The following is a 19362-nucleotide window of genomic DNA, read 5'->3' on the forward strand; positions in this document are numbered from 1 at the left end:
CAGTCGATATAGTGGAATTACTGAGCGAGCACTTTGCAAGAGGATATCATCCAGGTGGTGACATTGAAAAAAATGAAGGAACCATTAGTTTATACGGGAATTGTGATGAATAAAGTGGAGGTGAACTACAGAACCTTAATGTGAATACATCTGTGGGATTGGATGGTATCCTGGCACTGGTCTTAGGTGAAGCGGCTAAAGAATTATCAGTGCCCTTGACCATGTTGTTTAAGCTGAGTTTCGGGTCTGGTTTAGTCCCGAAGGTGTGGAAAGAGGAAAAATAGTTCCACTACATAAAGGAGGATCCAAGACTACTGTTGCAAATTACCGACCCATCAGCATATCAGGAGTCGTTGTCAAGGTCTTGGAGAAAGTAGTCAAGGGAAAAATACAAGAATAGATTGATGAAAATGAGATACTGTGTGGGACAGCATGGCTTTGTGAAGGGTAGATCATGCCTCAGTAACTTGTTCAAGTTTTATAACACAGTGACGGATTATTAGGCTGGACCTAGCTAAGGCATTGGACAGGATACCACATGGATTTCTAATCCGTAAACTGCAGCATATGGGAATAGATATAGGGTTGGTGAGATGGATAGGTGGGTGGTTGATGGAGAGATATCAGAGAGTAGTTTATTCAGGAGTAGAGTCCAAAAGACGGCCTGTGACTAGTGTTGTGCCGCTGGGTTCTGTTCTTGGACCACTGCTGTTTAATTTGTTCATTAACGATATAGGGAAGGATCTAAGCGGAACAGTTCGTTTGTTCGCTGATGATGCAAAGTTGGGTAGAGCGATAGTGAATGCAGAAGATATCAAAATCTTGCAGGATGACTTGGATAGATTGGAGTTCTGGGCTAAGGAGAATGGATGTCAATTTAATGTGACAAAATGTAAGGTTATGCATTTTGGGGTGAAAAGATTAGCAGCAGTATACCACATTGGTGGAACTGTACTCCAGGAGATTGATGAGGCCAGGGACTTGGGAGTGTTGGTGGATAGGGAGATGAAGTTTAGAGGACGCATTGCAAAAGTAGCTAAATCAGCTCATCAACTCACTTGGTTGTTGAAAAATACCTTGACGAGCAGAGACAAGCAAGTTATTGTACCTCTGTACCGAGCCTTGATAAGACCTCATCTCGACTATTGTGCCCAGATTTGGTCATCTAGGTTTCTTCTTGATGGGGAGGAGGTCGAGAGGATCCAGAGGCGAGTGACCAAGATGACAGCGGGTCTATGGAATGAACATTATGAGAACAGGTTGAAGATTTGTGGGTTGCAGAAATTGGTTGATAGGCGGGAAAGAGGAGATATGATTGAGACATTCAAATTGCTAAAGGATTTCTATAGGATTAATTCAGAGAATATTTTTGAGATCAGGACTGGTGGTGGGAGAACTAGGGGACACCTATGGAAGCTGGGCAAGAGTGTGGTTAGCAAAGGTGTTAGAGCTGGGTTCTTTACTTTTAGAGTGGTAAATGAGTGGAATAAGCTGCCAGAGTCTGTTGTGGGTGCCTTGTGAGTGAGTTCAAGGCAAGATATGATAGATACTGTGAGAATGTCGTATAGTTGTGTGGACATGATGTTTATGGCCTCCCTCGATGGGTCTAAGGACTCCCTGGAGTCGCCCGTAATAATAATAATAATAATAATAATAATGTATAATGACAAACAATGTCGGTCACTGTAATAAACTTCGCGTTGTTTATCATAATTTATCACATTGACTGGTCAATATGAATACTCTTATCATCTGGTCGCGCAAGGTGATAATAATGATACCTTTATTCACAAGTGAATAAAGTTGCTGCTGTTGTGGAGCAGGCCATGAATAATAACAGCATTGGTTCCTGCAGTGCACATGCTGGATCAAAGGTCACTCAAATTTTTACAAAATCAGCGTATTTGACAATGATAGAAAAAGTGACAGAGTCATAAACCAAAGTGACTTGGGCATTGTAATATGCATATGGCAATTTGATTAAAAATTACGTTCACACTGAAGAAATTTTTCAGATATTGCATGATGCCCTTATCGCTATTGCCCCCCTGGCTGCAGAAACCGCATGGAAAAAGAATTAAGTACGAAATACAAAAATATCACAAGGGAGATTATCGTAATTTAGGTTAGGAGTTTTTTTTTTTTAATCAAATTGCCCAAAGGGAATGTAGCTTTATTCATAATGTCTGGTCAATTTAATAAATCAATATTTATCATTCTGCGCGGCCGTATTAGTCATTATTTATAATGGCCGGGTATTATGAATAATGACCTCTTAGTCACTTGGCCCATAACGTCGACATTTGTATGGGGGGGGGGGGTGAAAGGATGGCTAACCCAAAACTGTTTCAGAAGCGCAACAATATCCTAATAAGGAAAAAATCATTTCACATACATTCATTTGAAACATGCAGGACAAATGGTAAAAATGAAATTGTCGGAATTAGAGTACAATATCCACAACTAATTGTATTGCAATAAAAAATTAAAAAAAAAATTGAAAAGCATTTCAAATTACACTGTTTATTTTTTGTTTACTTTTATTTATAATATTTATTTTTTATTTTTTGATCCTACACATACTGCGATTTGGATTTAGGCATAAGCATATTATTGGCCGGATAAATTTTAGTGATATGTTTAGTATACAGTTACTGATTGTAACAATATCACACGTATCACTAAAATTTGTCTTGTAATGGTAATTTTGTTTTCATTGATATAATTCACTGCCTAGCGGTTATTTCGAATCCCGCTGTGGCATAGATGTTTAGGAATATCTTTAGGTAGTAGATGAATTTGATAGTCTAATACGAGATCAGTATCTTGCTTATCTTCTTGGAGGACAGAAGTGTTTTGAAAAGTTAGTACTACGGTGATTTTCAGGACAGGGTTTCCAGATTATCTAACTTTATCCCTTCTAGAGTATTAATGCATTCTAGGAGAGACTTTTTTCTGGTATTCTCATACTCAGGAGTCTGTAAGCCTACAGACATTAGTATAGTGAATAGTCAAGAAAGTTCAGAAGAGAGTAGAAAATTATCTTGTGATTTGTTGACCTGCATATTATACTTTTTTAGGAAATGCTTAAGATAGTGGGACTGTTCCAAAAGACAGCAGTAGAAGCTGCGGCACGTGTTTTAACAGAAACAGATTTAGAGGAGAGTAGTGATGAACAGTGACTGAAGATATCTGTAGAAAATTATATATTACACATGAATAAATAAACTATCTACGATAACGTCCGTCCAAACTTCTCTGAGGACCTGTTAATTTATATAGGTATTATATCCCCAATATAAATTGAACGGATTCGCGGTTGGGAAATACTGGTCAACATAAGGTAAAAACAGCATGAGATTCAATCAGGCTCATGCTGATTGAATCTAGATCAGTATATTGAATCTAGATCAGTATATTGAATCTAGAATCACTAAATAATAGTGACGTCACAATGCCAGAATGATATTAAAAAATGTACCTTTAATATTATGTTGTTTGCAATCATTTCTGTGCTTTGAGCTATATCGACAGTTTATTTACGTCATTTTTAACATATAATTTTTGCATTATATTCGAATTATTTTGCCTAATTTTCCCACTAAAATGATACAATTTTAATCGAAATTTATATGGCAAAAATTTAAAAATCCCAAATACTATTTATTAAAATTCGTTCACTCAAAATTGTTATGTATAATAGACTGATATTTTACTAATATATGCATACATATATATTAAGAAAATATGTTTATGGGGGGTGAAAAACTAACTCAATAGAGTTGTATTATTTATTACGCTTAGAAGAATTTTTTTAAAAGCGTACTCGCATAAAAGAAATCTAAATATATTCCACTTTCTGCCCCCCCTCTCTCTTTTTACAATAAAAATGATTCTGCCATCATAATGCGCTATGTATACAACCTCCGAAACTATCAAAGAGTTGTATTTGCACTCCTGCCAGCTGTTCGATTTCACAAACACATTATGTAATTCCGATTTCTAAGAGAAACCAACTTTAGCCACTGTGCGCATAATGTGTTGCGCACAGTTTCCTCCTCGTGTCGAGGTCGGACCCATCCCAAGGCAGTAGGGAGGCCTAGTTTTTCCCGGTCACCTCCGGAAGTCAGCTGATGCTTATGACGGAATGAGCGGTAGCCTAGAAGCGGATGTATTTCGTTAAAAAGTGTTCTGACCGTCGTATGGTCCGTAACCAAAGTGAACGTACTTGCTTGTGGTTTTTACTATTCAAATACTTTGAAGACGCCAACGGTAGGTCTGTTTTTCGTTTCAATTCAAAAAGACAATATTTTGTTTTTATTTCAGCAGTCACCCGTAAAAGATTAAATTTCTCGTTAGTGTGGTTTCGTCTGCTTAACAACAAGTCTGCATTTATCTTTTGCATTTCATTTTCGTTATCTCGTTTCGTCGGCAGTCGGTACTTATAACTCAACGAAGTCATTAAGCGAAATATGATACATACCAGCTCGGCATCTTTTTCTTTTATGCCAGATATCTATTTTTTTTTTTCTTTTCGTGTCGCGTATCGAATTTGTCTGTCATGTTTTATGTTATTTCACTTAATGTATGTATATTTTGCTTACTTCTTTTACATTTGACAAACAAAGCGTCTGGTCTGCCTCTCGTTCTCAACATTCTAAGCTGTTTATTGATTTTTTATTATATATTTTTTTCAGCCTTTGAAAAGCAGCGACTGTCTCGTGAATATGGCTTCCACGTGTTTCTCGAATTAGCAAGTGTGTTGATGTAACTTCTATTTCAAAAATCCCAATAACAGTCAGGCGCCATATTTAATATTTTACTATTGTTTCCTTATGTTGTTTTGAAAACATTGTCAGTCAACACGAAACACATTTTCGTTGACGTTTTATCTTTTTTTTTCTTCCCTTGACGTCATCACCCTTCGATCTTCTTCCTACCCACCTTTCAACAGGTGGACCATCCCTGTTGAAGAAAAAAACACATACATTTGAGGACCATATTTTCCTTTTCGTGCTATGTCAAACAGTCCCGGGACTTAATCGTGCTTGCGTCTGCATTTGTCGACATGAGGAAATTACATCAGTGGTTGTCATAGTAACGGTCGATAGGATTGGTATAAGTAATAGTGCAAACGTTATATGAGGTCAATGTCGTATTTATTGAGTTTAATTGTTTGTTAGATGGCGGTCGGCGCAGGACACATTATGAAAGTTTCGCCAGGCGCACTTTTAACGGTGCACTTTTAAAATAAAGACCGAATTGGATTACCAGAGAAATATTTTAAGTCTCAATTTCTTTATCCTTTATACTATTTAAATGAGCTACAAACAATTCATTTGAATGTTATAAAGGATCAAATGGAAAATAATTGAACATGTGAATAAGATTAAAATCTTTAGAAATAGAACTAAATTCTATTCATTATATGAATAGAATTTATGAATATATGAATATGAATCTATAATATGAATATCAAAATATGAATCTATAGAGGAGTTTGTAGACTGGTACTAACATACGTAGTAGAAACTACGAAAGATATACAAATAAATGAAACCATATAAATTAAAACACTGCAAAAGAAAAATTGAAGACAATAATACTGAAAAAAATTAGGAAAATAAAAATCCGAAAAAAAATATATATAAAATTCAACTATTAAATGATTGAATCGGACATCGAAAAGTAAAATGGTATGTGATATTAAGGAGATTGCAATCCATAAAAAATAAATAAAATAAAGAACAATACCAATAGGAAAGAAACTGAGAAAAACAAGAATAAATTCTTTAAATTACCTTTTCTCCCATTTTTTGCTATTATCTACGAAATATATTTAGATACTATCAACTAATAACATAAATTCCATATAGTTCAGAAATTTTGAAAAATTTAATAAATCACAGAGGGGGGAACCATTGAATATTGCCTCTCCCCTTCTCGATCCACTATATCATATGTATGGTTATATACAGTAAAATAGGGATAATTTGCAATAAACGTAGTGTAAAATATAAATGTCTACATTAATTATAAATGTGCAGATTATTTAGATAGCTCGTTCTCAAAAAATCGTAATGAATAAATTGCACTGTTACAATACTTTGGTCCATGTTCTTAAAGTTACATTTCCTATATTTGCATTGGAATTGTGTTCAATCTACTTAGTAAGACACTGGAAAAAGTTATTCAGCGAGGAATAGTACATGCAGTTGATGAAGTTAATAGAATTATTTTGGACTAGTTAAATATTGCTGCCTTCTTATCAAGAAAAGAATTTCCAGTATGAGCTTACAAACGAAAAATATCAGAAAATTGTGTAATTTTTAGTAATTATTATGCTGTAGTTTTTAACTAAAATTTACCTGCGTGTAAGGTGGGTGAGGCAGAAATTTTGAATTCAGTGTGGCTGGATCTTTTAAAATTCATACGTGTGTACATTCACTCAGTTGTGTTACTATAGTCGAAGTGCACTTTTTAATATGGCCTACTAGTTCCATTTCTAAATGGAAAAAAAAAAATATATATATATATACTTCATAATAAAGACTATTTTATGCCTTTTACTGCAGTAAGGGTTTCAAATAATGTGTCTCCGCGTTCCAGAATCTTGATTATGACACTCGAGTTTTATTCCCTAAAGGGAATAAACAGCACTTAAAAAAACGAGCTCCTTGATTGCAAGGACAGTTTGAATCCTTTCTAGTACCAAAGATCCTTTATAAATGCTTTTCATTTGAAGGCGGGTTAACCACTCTCATACGATGGCATAGGTGTTTTTTTCACTCCCGGAAACTCAGTTAACAGGCTCAATACACTCCTTAATACGTTTTGGTGATATAAGGCCTTATATAAGCTTAGTTGCTTCGATTGTAATTCCAAACAGTACCTTTTTTTTTAGTTTTAACATTTTCTTTTTAATCGACGGACTGTCTGGTATTTGGCTCTTATCATCGCGGCAGCTATATCGTGCACTGTCTATTCAGATGAAAAACACTGAGAATACGTGGTATTGGGGTCGGTTTTCTTTGTTGTGAGACTGAAAATCTGGAGAAAATCTTGGGAAAGAGAGAAAAAAAAAAAAAAACTACTTACCTGCTCCAATGATTTAATAACCCAAGAATCGGCCGAAAGCGAGCCTAAAAAAGTTAATAAATAAAATAACAAAATAAAATGTAAATAATAAATTAATAAATAAAACTATTTATTTCTCTAGTTTAAAAAATCCGATGCATTTTTTTTTAATTGGTAATGCAGTCCGAAATAGGAAATTACTTTAAAAATGTTGAAAGAAATTAGGGTTTTTTTAATAAAAATAATAAATAGCTAATATATTATTAATTAGGATCAACTTATTTATTGCGATTATGATTATTTTATGAAAACAGAATTCATTGACAGTAAATCTTTGACTTGTTTATAACTGTGTTTCTACCCCCCCCCCCCACCATGACAAGCTTCAGTTAATACTGTTAATAAGTTTTACAAGGTCATTCATTATCTTCAAGGGAATCCGCTGAGTGGATAGGATAGACTCGTAGCCTTCTCTGTGCATCTCTCGTGCACTCAACTAAATAAACTCATTTCAAAGATATTCAGTAAATCGGCCAAACGTTTTAAAACAAATTTCTCATATATCTTTCCTTACTTTCATATGGAAAATAATGATTTCATACTGTTTTAAACATTATATATATTTGATTTGTTCAGCTAGTAATACTGTGCCTTCCAATTTGGAAATTTGAACTACATTTCCTCACATTATTAACAGGCTTTCCTTTCTGTGAGTTTTAATATAGATCTGATAGGCATGATTAGCATATGAAATACGTATTTTAAACAAGAATGTACACAGTATAATAATAATAATAATTTCAATTCGTCTGGAGAAATATTAACATGTTAATTTCCATAAATTTCTTATTAAAAAAAAAACATCCGTGTACATCATTAACTTCGCTTTGCTTAGAAAAGGTTAAATAAAGTTCAGCCTATCAGAGACGGGATTTAAACATAGATCTCCTTCCCAAGTAAATGACTTGAAACCACTCAAGCAGGGTAACATCATATTCAAATATAATAATTTCCTCGTCATATAATATTTTGTAGAAACAGAATTCATATAGCCAAACGTTTCAAACGAGTACATGCGCTCCATATTATATACTAAGGCAGTTAACACATGCATATGTAGAAAAACAGAATTAATTAAAACTGCAATATATTTCTTGCAATGTTACACGAGCATCGTCAGGGAAAGATCATTTAATTATGTTGAAAACATGAATCACATATGAGCCACGTCGCATGTGCTTACTAGCTCGTGTCTCGGTTACAGCTGAGTTGACAGCAGAATACGCTATTCGAGTTTAAAGTAACAAACTGGCTAGCTTTTGTAACTAAAAATTAAAATAACGTAATCAGTATTTAAAAAATTGTAACATTGGATGAAATATTCTTACAGTTTCAATAAATGATTTTTTTACACTAAGTATATAATAATAAGAAATCGTCTAAATCTATAAATCCGTTTTGTTTGGCCAATATTGGTGTCTTAGCTTTCCAACCCTCTACATTATTCCACTGCAGCGTGGATATCTGTGAATGTCTTTCATTGAATTTATGTTTATTTTAAATTTATACTGAATAAAGTTAATGTGAGATAGCCGGCATCGTTGTATTTTAGATATAAATATATGATAAACCTCATTTATATCTTTAAGGAATCTAATTTATCAGTTATGTGAAAAGTTGCCATTTTGAAGTGCATGTGTATCCACCAACAACAATACAGAAAATTGCCGATGACAAATTTCCATTTTGAAGTTTGTCTAAAAACAACAACAATATAGAAAGCTCGTGATTTACAAAATTAATATATTCTTCAAAAACATGCATTTATTAATTCAAAGAATCGAAAAATTGCTGAATGGCAACATAATTTGTCATGGACTTCTTCAGAGAATTCAAACATTTAAAAATAAGAAAAAAAATCCTCTTCAGATCTGAAGTCTATCAGAAATAAGGACTATATTAGATAAAATATTAGTTATTTTGAGAAAATTGTCGAAACCATACATAGTATTCTAGAGACTTTTTACAATGAAGTGCTTCTTCCATGGAAAGTTATTAAAAGTAAATGACGGGAGAGGCTGAGCATATTTTTAGAAAATGTATTGTGGAAAAGAATTGTTCTACATATCCTTGTAATACTAGCGTAGCAGCAAATAGTTAAAGCAAAAATAAATATTCATTTGCAATAGACAAATTGAAATCATCGTCGTTGATTAAAAACAAGACCAGTTACTACCCAGATGTCAATATTTTATTTTAAATTGTAATCTAATTAGTCTAATAATGTAACTAATCTAATCTAATTAAATTGTAAATTAATTTATTTAATTAATTTAAAATTAATTAAAAAATTAATTAAAATTAATAAATCAATTTAAAATATTAATTAAAACTAAATATCTATTTTATTTGAATTTATATGTTCATGTAAACAAAAAATATGATTTATTTTTAAATTTTGGTTCTCTAGAGATGTCAGACGACACACTCTTATCAATTTCATTTGATCCAGATGCAATATCAACGTTTTCTTGTTGCTTACAGCTATTTGTATTTGCTATATTGCTCTCTTTTGGGGGTTTTATAAATCCAATCTTTAACCAATGATCCATACGAAAGAATTTGAAAGCTAAAAAAAAAATTCTGTATTTACTCGAATATAACTCTAACTTTTTTCCCAAAATTAAAGCTAAAAAATCGTGTTGCGAGATACGTGCGGGAATTTTCGGAAACTAAAGTTTTCAGAAAAAAACTGAAAATGGTGCGACTTACCAAGAAGCTCCTACTCGCTATCATTACTTTTGGCATCGAGAACAGTTTCTTTGTGTGCATCGTCAAAGTCATCTACCCAAATAGCGTCATCTTCTTTCCCATTATTTCAAGCAAAAATTACCAGTAATTTACAAGACTTGAGATACGTAGAGCAGCGAAGAACTGCATACGATTGGTGCGGTATTAACAAAAGATCGCGAACCAAAGACAAATTAGCATTTGAACAGTTGAGTTGAAATGCTAATTCCCTTCAACCGAATTCCATAAATCTGAAACACATTCACTATATATTTCTTAGTTTTAACACGTTAACGACGGGGTGGTGTCGAGCAAAACCATATGTTCAACCGGCAACATATGGTTTTGCTTGGTCTATACAGCAGTTTTTGTTGGAGAGGGGATTTTTGTTGGAGAGGGGATGTGATTCATTAGTTAGTGCCATTTTATCCTGGTCGTCTCTAATTGCACTGTTTGTTGAAAAATATAATGACTCCTTTAATTATGCATAGCCGAAAATTGCCACGTACCCCCCCTAACGACCTTTCGTACCGCACTTTGAGAAACACTGCACTAGCGGATGTGTGTATGTAACGCACGCTGTCCTGTGATACTAAAATTAGAACCTATCAGGTGAAGTTGTATTGATCTTTTTTCGTATCATGTATTTATTTATATACAGGTTATTAACTTTGCGAACATTTTGTTGACTCTATAGTACCATTTTTTAAATTTAATTATACTTTGAGAGAGAGGTCACATTAAAATTGTGAGAGAGATTACATTAAAATCAAATTAATACCGTAGATCAGTGTTTCCCAACGTGGGGCGTACGCCCCACAGGGGAGCAATTTGAATGTTTTGGGGAGCAATTAGAAAATGATGTTCATTCGTCATCTCATCACCGATATACTCAAAAAATTGACCATTGTCGGCGATAAATTGTCGATGTTGCAACCCTGACTTTCCGAGAAAAAAAAAGCTGACATCACTAGTACAGCAGTCAACATAAATACAGTATCAAGAAGAACTCTCAGAAAAGCAAAATGATGAGTCTATTAGAACTTTATTCAACATAAAAGGAACAATGGCACGGCTTTTTGACGAGACAGAAACGAAATACTGAAATTCAACTGGTTTTGCAAAAAAAATACTGTTATCCTTCCCGTCGTCATATTTAGTTGAATTTGGCTTTAGTGCTGTAAATCAGCGCTTCCCAAACTGTGGGCCGTAGGTTTTGTTGGGGCGGGGGGGGGATAATGAAAACAAATTGAAAATGTTTTAAGACGTCTTCTTCTTCTCTTCCGTCTAAGACGGGTTGAGTCTTCTCTTGAGCAGGATCTTCCAGTCTTCTCTATTCCTTGCTGTTCGAAAAAGTTCCTTATATGTTCTGCATCCCGAGATGTTCTTTATTCATTTCAGCCAGGTAATTCTTGGTCTTCCAGGTCTTCTTTTTTCAGTTGGAAAAGTATTGATTAGGACGTTAGGAAGTCTGTCTGCATCCATGCGTACAGTGTGTCCAAACCATCTCAGTTGTTGTTTTCGAATTTTTTCTATTATTGTCTTTTTATACAATAGTTCTTGTCTGACTGTGATGTTTGTTTTCTTTTCTATCCAACTTGTTCTATTTATTTTTCTTAAGCATTTCATTTCAAATGCCAGCAGTTTTTTCTCCTCTCTTTTTTTAAATGTCCACGCTTCTGCTCCATAGATGACTGTTGGTATAATTATTGCTTCATATAGTTTGATTTTGGCTTGTTTAGATATCTTGTTTGTTTTCCAGATTTTCTGTAATTTTCCCATGGTGGTCCATTCTATCGCTATTCTGTGTTTGATTGTTTTGAGTTCATCTATTGTTTCTGTTAATTTTGATCCAAGGTATATGAAGTTGTCTACTTGTTCTAATTGTTCTCCGTTTAGGGTGGCTGAGATGGTAGTTCTTCTCCTCCCTATTTTCATCACGTTTGTCTTTTGTATATTTATTGTCATGTCATATGTTTTACAGGTTTCATTTAGCTTGTTGATCAACTTTTGTAGTTCATTTGGGGTTCTTGCAAGAAGGACGAGATCATCTGCATATTTGATATTATTTATGTTTAAACCGTTGACATTGATTCCAGGCTCATTGTCTATTGCTTTCTTTACAACTTCTTCTAGATATATGTTGAATAGGCATGGGGATAATGGGCATCCTTGCATTACTCCTTTTTGGATCTCTATGGGTTCTGTTGTGAGTGTGTCCTTTTTAATTATTGCATTTGTCTTAGAGTAATATTTTATCAGAAACGGTATTATATATTTGTCTATTGCTTTTTCTAGTAGAATTTTAAGAAGGATTTCTCTGTTGATGTTATCGAAAACTTGTTTAAAGTCCACAAAACAACAATATAGTTCTTTATGGTCTTCCCAGCTGAGTTCTGCTAGTTGGTGAAATGTGAAAATTTGGTCTATTGTTGAATAGTTTCCTCGGAAACCAGCTTGTTCTATGCCTATCATTTCTTCGTAGGTGTTTTTTAATCTATTTTGTATAATTCTCATGAATATTTTATAGGTGTGAGGGAGTAAATTGATTGGTCTGTAATTTCTGCAGTCTCTTTTGTCTCCTTTCTTGTATATTGGGATGATCTTTCCAGTTCTCCAGTCATCTGGGATCTCTCCTGTTTTAAGACTAAGTAGATTTTTTTATCTTAAAAGAAACGTATTTCATTTTTATTATTTATTATTTCTTTTTTGCTATTTTTTATATTTTAATGAAAAAAAAATCACGCATTGGTGCGGGTTCACAAATTTTTGCTTCCTGTGTATTTCGGCGCTTAATGAATATTAGTAAATATATGCTTATTCATGTAAGTTTCATTGCAAAGCAGAAATCTGAGAATTGCAATTTCAAATATTTCACCTGACACTGACTTTTTGTGTAGCAGTATTGAAACACATCCATCACATTAAATTGTTATTAAACTTCTTTTATGTTTTTAATTCTTTCTTTATTATTAATCGTTTAACGTTTTAGGTGCTTGTACTGCAAATGTACAATAACAATATATCTATCTATATAAAAAATATGAGATAATGTGGCATGTCAAATGTGTATGTAAGATGCTAAAAATGTAATATTTGCATTTGATTTTTGCAATATTCGCAGTGTATGTTTTGTATTGAATATAAATATTATAATAATTGTCTATATTACGATTTTTTTTTTTCGACGGGAGGCCGTGAAATATTTTTATTTTATTGAAGGGGGCCCTGACATCCAGAAGTTTGGGAAGCATTGCTGTAAATGACTTGCTACTGAAAAAAAGAAATCATCTGGATATCACAAACCATGGAGATTTGATATTCAAAATGACTAAATTAGTACCTCAAATGAAAACTCTTTGCAGCAGACATTAAGCTCAAGGATCGCATTAACTTGGATTTTATTTTCCCGACTTCAGTTCGATTTATGTTTTATAATATACAAAGTGTAATATAAAATTCATATTCATCGAGGAAAGTTAAATTAAAAACAGTTTTACCTATGTTCCTTTTTTATTTAAAGTACATATTTATATTATACTTTTTCAAAACTTGGCTGACTATTATGTAGAAGGGGGGGGGCATCAAAATCTTTGAGGCGTTGAGGTGGGACATAATCCAAAAAACGTTGGGAAACACTGCCTTAGATGTACCTTAGATTAACAAGAAACGATTTGTGAATATAATATGATAATATACGCACCGAACGTGAGATTAAGAAAATGATTATATAACATATCATTTCATTTCAATGAGGCCAGAAAAATTGATTTCTAAATTATAATTGTTTATTGCTTTTTTTTATTTTTTAATAAAAATACTTGTTAACTTCAAAATAGAAATATACAAAGCATGCCATTAACATCTTTGTCGATCCTCCATAGCTCAGTCGTTAGTCTGTTACCCTTTGAAAAAAATCCGGTTCGAATCTTGCGAAGGACTTTTCAACTAAAGGTGAGTTAGTTGGTTTCATATAGTTAGTTGTTACTCCCACAGTATCGAATAAATAAATATTGAATATCTATACCTATAACCAATGTAAATTTATACAACTTCCTTATAGCTTAAGGCCGGATAGATTACCTCCTGAAATTAAAATAATATCGCACATTAGTTTTGCCAGTGACTTCAAGGACGGCCGAGCAAATATTGGGTTCAGTTAGGATCATTTTGGTCGGGTTCCTAATTTCAGATAATTATACTATTTAAAATTAAATAGTATAATTTTAAAACAAAATTAAAAATAATATATTTATTGATTATACTTTAAATTGCTTGCTTTATCACAGCGCGGGGCCCTATTGGATCTATCCCGCTCTCCCGATTTAATTTTCAATGAATACTTTAAATCATTATTATTATTATTATTAAGAGAGACCTCCAGGAAGTCAGGGACTCATCGAAGGAGGCCAAGTAATTGGAAATAAAACCTAATAATTTGTAAATAAATAATTTTGGATGTTCTAATTTTAAAATATAGTCTGGTTTGGTATCTTAATTATTGGTAGCTGCTGATATTTGATCTAGCAAAAATATTGATTTTAATAAATAATAATAAATAAAAATAATAAGAGGAATAATAAAGTCAGTTACGTTTAAAGACATTTTTTTGGATTTTAATATCCCATATTTTTATTCAAACTCGATCTGTTTTATTCGTCAACATATTTTGCCTTAATTATTATAACATTTCTCTAATAACGATATTGCAGTGTTGTAAGATGGATATTTTTGCTACTTTGACAGTGGCAGGCCTTTAGTGTTTTGTTCACTTTTAACATACAGCACTTGTAGCTGTCTTTCAAAAACAGGAATCTACACTGAAAATGAGTCATGGCGCAAAAGATCTGATAATTTACAGATGTAAGTTGCTGTTTCTTGACCTTTACTCTTGTTCTGTGTAAAACCGCCTAATCATACTCACGCACAGATTTCTCTTCCCTCCTGTTTTGTATATCTATGGCTACCAGATGTTGATATCAAACTATTTGGAGTCTCCACTTCTGCTATTCTTTTACTCCTCGTTTATGTTAGGTCCTAGTCTGATGCGAATAGAAGAAACTAACATGATTTCCTTTTATAGATCTCGGTTATATTCGCTTCATTCTAATCTCAAATGAGCATCTATTTTTGTCTTCTTTAACATATATATATCACTTTTTTTTTTTTTTCTCGGGACCTTCTGAATGCTCTTTGTTTGTCATAAAGTAATACTGAGCTTAATATCACTTTACTTTTCTGTCCCCTCCTCCTCCATATCACAAAATGTTTCTTTAGCAAAAAGATAAAAAAAATATGCAACTATATTATAATTTATGCCTTTGAATTTCCCAGATAAATTATTGTTACTTTTTTGTAATTCAATATTTCTAAATAATCATGTGTACCCTAACATATTTCGAAGGTCATTATTGATTTAATTCTTAAATTAGTTCTTTATTTTCAATACGTAATTGAATTCTGAATGTATAAATGATTTTTGACTTGCTTGTTAAGTTTTTGAATGCGACATTATTTATGATGATGCTCTTATATGCAAGTGACATGTATCCTAAAGTTAATCAGTCATGTCTGCATTCTTGGATAATTGATTTGGAAGCAAGAAAAAAAAAAAAACGAAGAAGTGAGCTTCAATAACATGTCATCACATTTTGCCTACTGCATATGTAAATTTGCGTGTATTATCTAGCTGGTTTGTCTATTGTTGAGGTATGAAACATGGATTTTTCATACCTCAACAAGGACAAACCAGCTAGATAATACACGCAAATTTACATATTAGTTTCATAAGATGGTATGGAAACTGTCCGTATGGGCATCACATACTAAGCAAATGATATCAACAGATCTTATTCATCATCGTCGTCTCAATAAGACAAGCTTGCTTAACGGTATCGTTAACCGAATGTCAAGAATAAATAAATGAAATCTGTACAAGATTTCATTTATTTCACTTGGTTGTCATCGGTGGCTTTTCATCAAGCACCCATCGAGGGGTACTTCGATAATAATTCTTAATGCATAACGTCTTACGCATTAATTCTGATGCATAAGGAAATTTTTCTTTATTCTGAATTGACACTGATCTAGGCACTTATCATCGCAACAAGAGAATCACAGAGCCTCCAGCATGGAAAAATGTGGCTACGGCCATCGTTGATACCAGTAGTGCATTCAGGATTTAATTTTGGAAGGGGGGGGCGAGTTGAGTAGACGATTTGAGAATACACACTACGCATCGCTTATGACCTGTGACTGAGCATCTGCAATGATCGCTAATTCATAAGTATTATAGAAATAGAAGACACAAAATATAAAAAAAAAAAAGAATTTTAATTAGGTAAAGATTTTTGGAAAATTTTCTAGTGCTTTTTCTTTTGGGGGCCCTTGCCCCCCCCCCCTATGGGTGCGCCACTGGTTGATAGTATTGAGAGAGATATAGAGGCTTTACCTAGGACTAACCTGTATTAGAGTCTGGGAAGGAAATAATTAAGAACGAACAGGCGCTTTGGAGGTTTAAGTTGGCCTTTTCGAAGATCCTAGAGTGGATGGGAAAGAAGAGCTGTTCTGTCAGAGAAAAAGAGAGCGAGCCAAGGTATCTCTAGTCCTCCAGAATCGAGATAGAATGCGATGCAAGGATATGTCGTGCGGGTAAAGGTTGAAGTTCTTGCCTATGTCTGAGGGAAAAGGAGAAAGCATACTCCAGTTTATCATATGGATGTAAATAGAATTAACAGTGGTTGTGGATCTAAGCAGCCAAAAAAGAAAGCAAAGAAATTCGTCACTCATGCAATTGAAGATAATAGGAAACAGGGCGTGTATACCAAGTACTGGGCTGGACATCGATCTGGAGAGCAGGTTAATAATAAGGGAATTTGAGGAGTAAATCGCTGAAGCATAGGCGAAGAAAGCGTCTAGATACGCTGTAATAGAGAGACCTCTAAATGGCTTGAAGAGAGAGAGAGAGACCTCAGAGGCCTTCTGCAGATCCAGGAAAGTCATAAAGAGAAGTCAAAGTTGTTGGGATTCAGAAAGAAGAGAACGAAGATAGAGGTGATTAAAGATGAGGTAAGACGTTATGAAGAAGACGAGATCGAAAGTAATTGTAAATGGCCACTAATCATTAGAAGCAAGTGCACTTGTCTTTTTCGGTGTGAACTATACAGGCGAAGATACGAAGTATGCCATCATGTCTTCGATAGTCTATATTTGGTTAAGAGAAATAACTCAATTATATCTTTCAAGAGAGAGACAGAGGGATCCGTTGAAGCTAACGGCAGTAAAGGCATCTGGTTTTGCAGCTGATGAAAAGTGGGTGGAAGAGAAGACTGTTTCATTAAAAGAAGATGGAAAAACTCTGCTTCTGGAATGGATGGACTTTGGAATAGAAGGAAGGGCTAAATTAGGAAGCATGGTGGTGGTGTGAGGCGGAAAAAACAGCCATCCGAAAGGAACAACCTCTTCATGCATCTCAGTTGGGGGATGAGTTGATTCATTCAGTAATACTACCATAAACACTTCTGTTTTTTTTTTTTTATATATATATATAACTTTGCATTTGGAGAAGAAGAAAAAAACGCTTTCCGCTTGGATCGAATAGGGATGATATTCTGCTAATCGGAAAGGAGGATGCTCTCCGGAAAAGTCCTCCAAATAATAATTCTGCTTGGTTATAACAGAGACTTCATTAGATAATCCAGAAGCCTTTTTCTAGAAACAAAACACGTAACTTTTTTCATGCTGCCTCAGACCACCTATAGCCAGAGTAATGGTTTCACATTGGACTATGAAAATCGCCTACCATTTACAGTTCATTTGGTGGTAGATGAATAATATACACAATGTGCCATTTAATATGTAATGCACTATTCAATGACAGGCAATCTAATAGTCTAGTTCTTGTGTAAGTTTAGTTTTCGTTGACTGTCACTCAAATGTATTGATAATTGTATATGCTCTCATTTTAGTTGAACGATGGAGTTATTATGGTGATTCATTATTATTTAAGCCATTATTATTTAACTTAACAATGTAGCCATTTCATTTGTAAACAACCTAAACCATTTATATCGCTAATTATACATTACTCTTGGCTGCGACTTCGTATATTACATGACCCCGAGCTGAACAATTTGTATTGTCATCAAGCAGTATTACTATCTGAAATGAGATCACCTGCTGGACAAATGAAAATCACAACACTAACAACACCACTCCTTAAATATATTCGAATTCCAAATTAATTATTATTCGATGAAAGAAAACATGCTGTTAAAAATGCATAATCATCATCATTCCTGATATGTAGCCTCAAGAGGTTTACAGGTTACTATAGTACTACATGAAAAGTTATTACTGACCTATTTTCTCCAAATTAATCTATTTTCTATCGACATTCCCTTACTGTCAGATCTAATACATTAGTGTTTCCCAAACTTTCAGTATCCCCCGTACCGCTTTTAGTAACATGTAAAATTTTAGTAATATTGGCGTACTCCCTCCCCCCAGCCCTCTTACGCAAAGTCTTTATTATAACAGGTCGGGAAGAATATAATATTTCATTCAAAAACGAATGGTTATAAAGGCATTCTTTTTTCTGCACGTTATAATAAATGACAAAAATATGAATTTTTTTTTTAAAATTAATAAATACATCTCCGTTATACGAATCCAATGTAGATACAGTAGAAACAAAAATTATGAAATTTAAATTTTTAATAATTAGAAAAATAATGAGATGAATAAAATTTAAAGGAGGTTCCGACTGTGTAGTTTGAACTATTTGAATTAAAATTTTTTAACAAGCAGTTCGAACCGCGCGGATGAAACGTGATTTGCACTGTCAGCGTGCAACAGGGTCGCCCTCCTTATCATCCCAGCATCAGACTCTTGTTTTGTAACCTTTCCTCTCCCATTCTGTTTAAGTGACCTGAGATTAGCTCTGCTAACACATTCCTGAATGCTAAAAATTTCAAGTTACTTCCCAATATACTCATTTTTCATATGATTCTGACATTCACGCTATCAGTTCACTTCCATAATGTTTCTCAGAACTTGCATATCTTTAGTGTTCAAGTGTTTTATTTTTAACCTGGTTCTCAAAGCCATATATTAAAATTGCTTTGAACACTGTTTGTATACCTTTGCTAATTCTGTTGTCTGTTTTCATATTTAATTTTTTTTTCATTAAAAATTGGGCCTAAATAGCTAAGATGTTTTACTCGTTTTGTAGATTTTCCCATTCTGAATGCAGCTGTTATTTTCAACGTTCTTGCCTATTTTCATAGAATGTATTATTTATCTGATTTTCTTACCAAATCAAATTAGGGCAGTTATTCAATTTAATTAAGAAATCTTACAGACTTTTACTGGATTTGTTTGAATATAACTTCATTTACATAAAGTAAAGCGCTGAGACTAACAACTCAAATTTTAATATCAGGTCTAATGTCAGTTTCTTTATAATGTGACCCATATAATGAATAAGAGTACAGA

At 33.5% G+C, this 19362-nt stretch overlaps 2 protein-coding genes across 4 annotated transcripts in view; one reads left to right on the plus strand and one right to left on the minus strand.

Moving 5' to 3' along the window:
- LOC150093215 (leukocyte elastase inhibitor A-like) overlaps window positions 1–19362 on the minus strand; it is a 92261-nt gene that overhangs the window by 56333 nt on the left and 16566 nt on the right. The window contains exon 2 of the mRNA XM_090414086.1: window positions 7099–7142. The gene's annotated coding sequence lies outside the window, so the exon portion shown is untranslated. The remainder of the gene's footprint in view (window positions 1–7098; window positions 7143–19362) is intronic.
- The window catches only part of LOC150093217 (ras-related protein Rac1-like), a 117716-nt gene continuing 102469 nt past the window's right edge, over window positions 4116–19362 (plus strand). Inside the window, exons 1-2 of one of the 3 annotated variants that reach the window (XM_090414089.1) lie at window positions 4116–4272; window positions 13752–13821. Coding sequence is in view for 2 of the 3 variants with exons in the window: in XM_090414087.1 (XP_090270213.1) it covers window positions 4170–4272 (103 nt within the window). In the remaining variant the exon portion in view is untranslated. The remainder of the gene's footprint in view (window positions 4273–13751; window positions 13822–19362) is intronic. The other 2 variants (XM_090414087.1, XM_090414088.1) reach the window with 2 other exon arrangements.

This window comes from Typopeltis vanoorti, chromosome 24, assembly GCF_054136105.1.
Source record: "Typopeltis vanoorti isolate ZY-2024b chromosome 24, IOZ_Tvanoo_1.0, whole genome shotgun sequence".
NCBI lineage: Eukaryota > Metazoa > Arthropoda > Arachnida > Uropygi > Thelyphonidae > Typopeltis > Typopeltis vanoorti.